The sequence below is a fragment of the Cibotium barometz genome, chromosome 8 (genome assembly GCF_041138505.1).
Source record: "Cibotium barometz isolate CiBa-2024 chromosome 8, ASM4113850v1, whole genome shotgun sequence".
In the NCBI taxonomy this organism is placed as follows: domain Eukaryota; kingdom Viridiplantae; phylum Streptophyta; class Polypodiopsida; order Cyatheales; family Cibotiaceae; genus Cibotium; species Cibotium barometz.
In genome coordinates this window covers 21,565,517-21,570,142 of record NC_141053.1, presented here as the reverse complement: position 1 = coordinate 21,570,142, position 4,626 = coordinate 21,565,517, and the positions used below count along the sequence as shown (strand labels likewise).

At 43.8% G+C, this 4,626-nt stretch overlaps 1 protein-coding gene across 2 annotated transcripts in view; it reads left to right on the top strand.

The window, feature by feature from the left end:
- The window catches only part of LOC147636031 (uncharacterized), a 3,928-nt gene extending 175 nt beyond the window's left edge, over positions 1 to 3,753 (top strand). Inside the window, exons 1-4 of one of the 2 annotated variants that reach the window (XM_086801475.1) lie at positions 1 to 210; positions 454 to 504; positions 3,153 to 3,286; positions 3,379 to 3,753. The exon at positions 1 to 210 is cut by the window's left edge and continues 175 nt beyond it. In XM_086801475.1, the coding sequence (XP_086657601.1) occupies positions 1 to 210; positions 454 to 504; positions 3,153 to 3,286; positions 3,379 to 3,469 (486 nt within the window). In that variant the 3' untranslated portion in view covers positions 3,470 to 3,753. Of the gene's footprint in view, positions 211 to 432; positions 505 to 3,152; positions 3,287 to 3,378 lie in introns of both variants that reach the window. The other variant, XM_086801474.1, reaches the window with a different exon arrangement.
- Positions 3,754 to 4,626: the final 873 nt, after the last annotated feature.

Below are 4,626 nucleotides of genomic sequence, written 5' to 3'. Positions count from 1 at the left end.
CCCTGTTCTTGTCCGTTCCTCGCAGCGAGGCCCCTTCAACACACCCACAGAAAGGCTGGGCCAACAGCAATCACAAAGGCTTTATCATCATCTTCTGAGGTCCATCATTGCCATGGCTACGTCCCTGCTCCCATCTCAACGATCGCCATGGCTGCACAGTTGCCACCCATCGAACAAGCCTTGCTCCTTTTCGCCTTCATCATGTGCGCGGTTCGTCATTTCTTATCCCAAGGATTTCATGCTTTGCTGGGATTTCCTCAGAAACATCTCAAGTCTCAGGGTTTTCTTATTTCAAGGGCTTCCTTGCTTTTTAGGGTTTGCTTGCTTTGGTGTAAATTTGTGCTATGATTTTCATGGTTAATTTTGGGTCTTTTTGCAAATTTCCTTTCTCTGTAGGTTTTTAAATGTTTAGTTTTTTTCTTGTTGTAACAGCTCAACTTTCCTTTTTATCAGATCATGGCTACTACAGTGGGATTTTTTGCCATCTCTCTTCCAACTTTCTTTGTAAGTCTTCTTTTTCATAGACCATTATTTTTGCATTCCTGTTCAGAAATTTTTACTTCATGTTTCCGAGCATTCCTGTTCAGAAATTTTTACTTAATGTTTCCGAAAAAACTATAATTTGTTTGATTTATCCCTACTAAGTCGATGGTAAAGAGCCATAAATTGGCTCACCTCTTTGTGGACCAGTTGTGTATAAGCTCTATGGGTTGCCTAATGAGATTATCATTGACGGGTCACTGTACAATTCTGGCAATCGGTGTTTTTGAAGTAGGAAATACACTTGAGCATGTCACCTTTAGATCATCTTCAGTTGGATAGAGGACTAATCAGACCATGGAGGATTTGGTGAGGGCATATGTCTCCAAGAGACAGTTTGAGTGGGAATGATATTACCCACATATTGAGTTTGTGGTAAGCATGTGGCTAGGTCATTTCAGCCCATTTATGCTTATGTATGGTTATCAACAAAAATCACCCATAGTCCTAGGGGGGAATGAAGAGCAGTAGATTTCTTGCAAGATATGCAATATATGGTGAAAGTTGCAAGGGAGAGCGTAAAGAGCACCCTAATCGCTTTAGTATTTTGCTAACTAGCGATGGACTCCGAGGGTCTTTCAGGAGTGCATGTGGGTGTACCTTAAAGTCCTAAAGCACTCTTAAGATGGTGAGTACTTGCAAGCATTACAAGTTGTCTTCTCCTTATTAGATCACAAAGAAGATAAGTGTAGCCTACCGGTCTAACCTTGAGGACATGACCATGTTTATTCAAATGGAACCGGAGTTGGCTCTGGATCAAAGTACTAGACGGTACTTGGAATACCATCTATTATGAGTATTTTTTGACCACGTGGAAAGGACAGTCTGATGTCGAGGCTCCGTGAGATTCAGCATGTAGTATAAAGAGTCGCTTCCTTGGATTCATTATTGAGGACATCGATGGTTCTTAAGGGGACAAGTATGTTATGTCCCAAGGCTCTAGCAGGGTTAATAGGTCTAACCTTGGGTTAGGTTAACTAGAGACTGGGGATTAGGCATTAGGTCTTATGGAGAAATTAGTGGTATTTGAGAGGCATGGGCTAAATATAGCTAAAGAGGCCTTCATAAGTGACTTTTGTAAAGAGCTCCTTAGATCTGGACTCAATGACCGTGAGACTATTCTATGCGTACACTTGAGGGATGCATCCTGGTTGTATGGGACCCCATGGCTTTGCATGTGGAGTTATGTCTGTGATGCTACTAACCTCCATGCCTAGGGGTAAACTTGAATGGTTCTATTTGAAAGAACGTGGACTGCGGAGCACCAAGCGAACAGAGGCGCAGCACGTGGCACCTGAACATCCCATGAGACCACCAATAAAGGTTGGGGATGAGGGGAGACCAAGGGAATTTCGCCCTATATAGAGGGGTTAAGATTACCCCAACCCACTATGTGGGATAACAGACTGCATGTGCCAGCGTGAGAAGTGGAGGAGCAAGAATCCATTCCAACACCCCCTTGGATGCGAAGCCCGAAGCCGAGCAAGCAGCAGGAGGCTGAAGTCTTGTAATCCCTTGGATCCATCTCTGAGAGGAGGACGGGAAATGCCTGGAAGTCATACATCTGCACCTGTGCTTAGCTTTCCGGGCATTGAAATCTTCTAGGAGGAGGATGTCCCCTACATTAGAAAATGCCACAATATCTGCAAATAGTGGTGCATAAGGAGATTGGTCATCTTGCAATACAACCTGAGCAAAAGGCAGACGTCTTTGAGGAAAAATAGCATATTGCAACGTGGACCACTCTTGGTTGGGCAAGACGGACCCACATGAAATGGGCCTCGTCATCTCGTCTGACTATGGTGAGAGGTGAGGCCTAAAAGACATCACCACACCCCCTGATTCTCATACCCCCAGAAGTACGAGTCGGATTCCTGTACATGGACTCCCATGCCGATCCGGTGATCTCAGGTAGCCCTGTCTCAGGGCTTTGGTGTGTTTCTGCCTAGAAGAAGACATCCCAGTTTGTGTGCGTCTCTGCTAGCCCTCTTGGATCTGACCACAATGTGCCATTATAGTTCCATACAGCTATCTCTAGTGATTCTGTGGTCTCACCGACCCCGCCTGTGTCCCTACATGGGTTGACATTCTGTGGTGTGTGTGTGTGTGTGAGAGAGAGAGAGAGAGAGAGAGAGAGAGAGAGAGAGAGAGTGTTATATAAGGGTCTATGAGACCAAAATGTTGTATATACATAGTGTCCATGAAATCTCGTCATGGATGAAAAAAGAAAAAGCAATATAAAACTGAAAGCTGAAAGCTAAGATCTGAGACTCTGAGATTATACAAGATGAAAAATCTAGATCCTAGTATTTTGAGAGAGAGAGAGAGAGAGAGAGAGTCCACTTGTATTCTTCACACATTCTAGACAATACCAGGGAAAGAAATGGCAGGTCCGTAGTTGTTTCACTGCTTGCAAATATTTGTACTAAAAGGTTGGTAAAGCATTTCATAATTTGAACTAGCAGCTTGCTAACAACTGTAGTAAGGATAATTTACAGTAGCAATGGTGACCTCAATGTTTTCCAATCCTGCAAGTAATTGAAGCTGTTTTTGACAGCGTGATTGGTGTTGCGTTTGTCATGCAAGTTGTGTTTAATGTGTCTTGAAATCAGGCTGCAAGAAGGGTCATTGTGTCCTTGGACAAGCTTAGGGCAATAGTACGATCGGAGTTGCCCGGAACATTGGCTGCCATACGGTTGTCAGGCCTTGAAATAAATGATTTAACACTTCAGCTAAACCAGCTCAGGTGAGTTTTGTGCAACTCATGCAAAGAAGTGTTATGACAGAATTTGTCTCTGCAAAATTATGGATCTGTCTGATCTTTGCATGCTGCCGTAGGATTGGTTTACGGGGTATGCCTTTCGGTGGCCAAACCAAAAGCAAAAATTCTGAAGTTGGCAGAAGCAAGGGAAGCCCTATTATGAACTGATTGATAACAGCAAATCGTCGTATGCGTGTTTCAGAAACATCAAAAGCCCTTGAAACACAGCTGTGTGCTGGTGCTATAAACACTTTGAATTTACTTGTTTATCTCGTATCTAAACCCAGTGATGGAGGGGTTTTGACAGTGGCATGTATCTGAACTTGTAAATATCTCTAGCCACATGATATATTTGTAGTCAAACTCAAATTGGGTTGAACTCTTAAATTATCCCTAGTTCTCGTGTTCAAACATTTACAATCATACTCTAGGAAATGAGGTGTTTAGATTTGTATCTTTTGTTCCTTGCCTTGTTCTTTGTATGCGTTATGTGTGCCCTTTTTGGAATTGTGCCATCATCTTTTTCACATCTGATTGAACATGGAGGGACTTGCTTTCCCATTGTATAAGCATTCAAACAAGAAGTGATGGCAAGCACCGGCCAAAGTTCCTGCACTCGGCATATTAAGGCGAGCATTTATAGGCAGCAGTGAGGGGATGGCAGACGACTTGAAGGGGAGGTGCATATTATAGCTCTGCCCATTTGGGGGTAGGCAGGCCAGCCAATTAGGGGCCAACCTAGACAAACTGGTATTCAGTCAGTTTACATAGCCCACTAGGGCCAATTAACAGCCATGCTTCCTTTCTTGAGGCTTCAACTCCACCAAGCATTGCAAGCAGCTTCAACCTCTCCTCCAACAATAGCAAAGCAGTGTGACAGGAACAATTGTAAGGCAAGTTAGTCTAGCCATGTGAAATACTTGACAAAATACAATTAATACCCACTTACCATTAAGTGTTCGATTATCCCAAGTGTTAAGTCATGACCATCTTACCAAGGGCATGCCCCCTCCCTGTCCAATGTAGTATTCCAGGGGCATGAACATCAAATAGCGGGTGTAAGCCTAGAGTAATGATGTAAGCCTTAGAGGAACGACCTCGAGGCCAAGGTAGTGATCCTATGACTATTTTAATGTTAGTGTGTTCCAGGCTCTGATATACCGGCCAGCTGCGAGGAAGGGAAGAGACCATTTCAGGTCATGTCAGCAGCCTCCATTTTCTTATCTGTCTCTCTATCTCTTTGGTCCGTGTCTCAAGGTTTGGGAGGCAGCAAATAGACAAGGGATGGGGTGATCGGACGATAACAGATTGAGGGAGGCAGCATG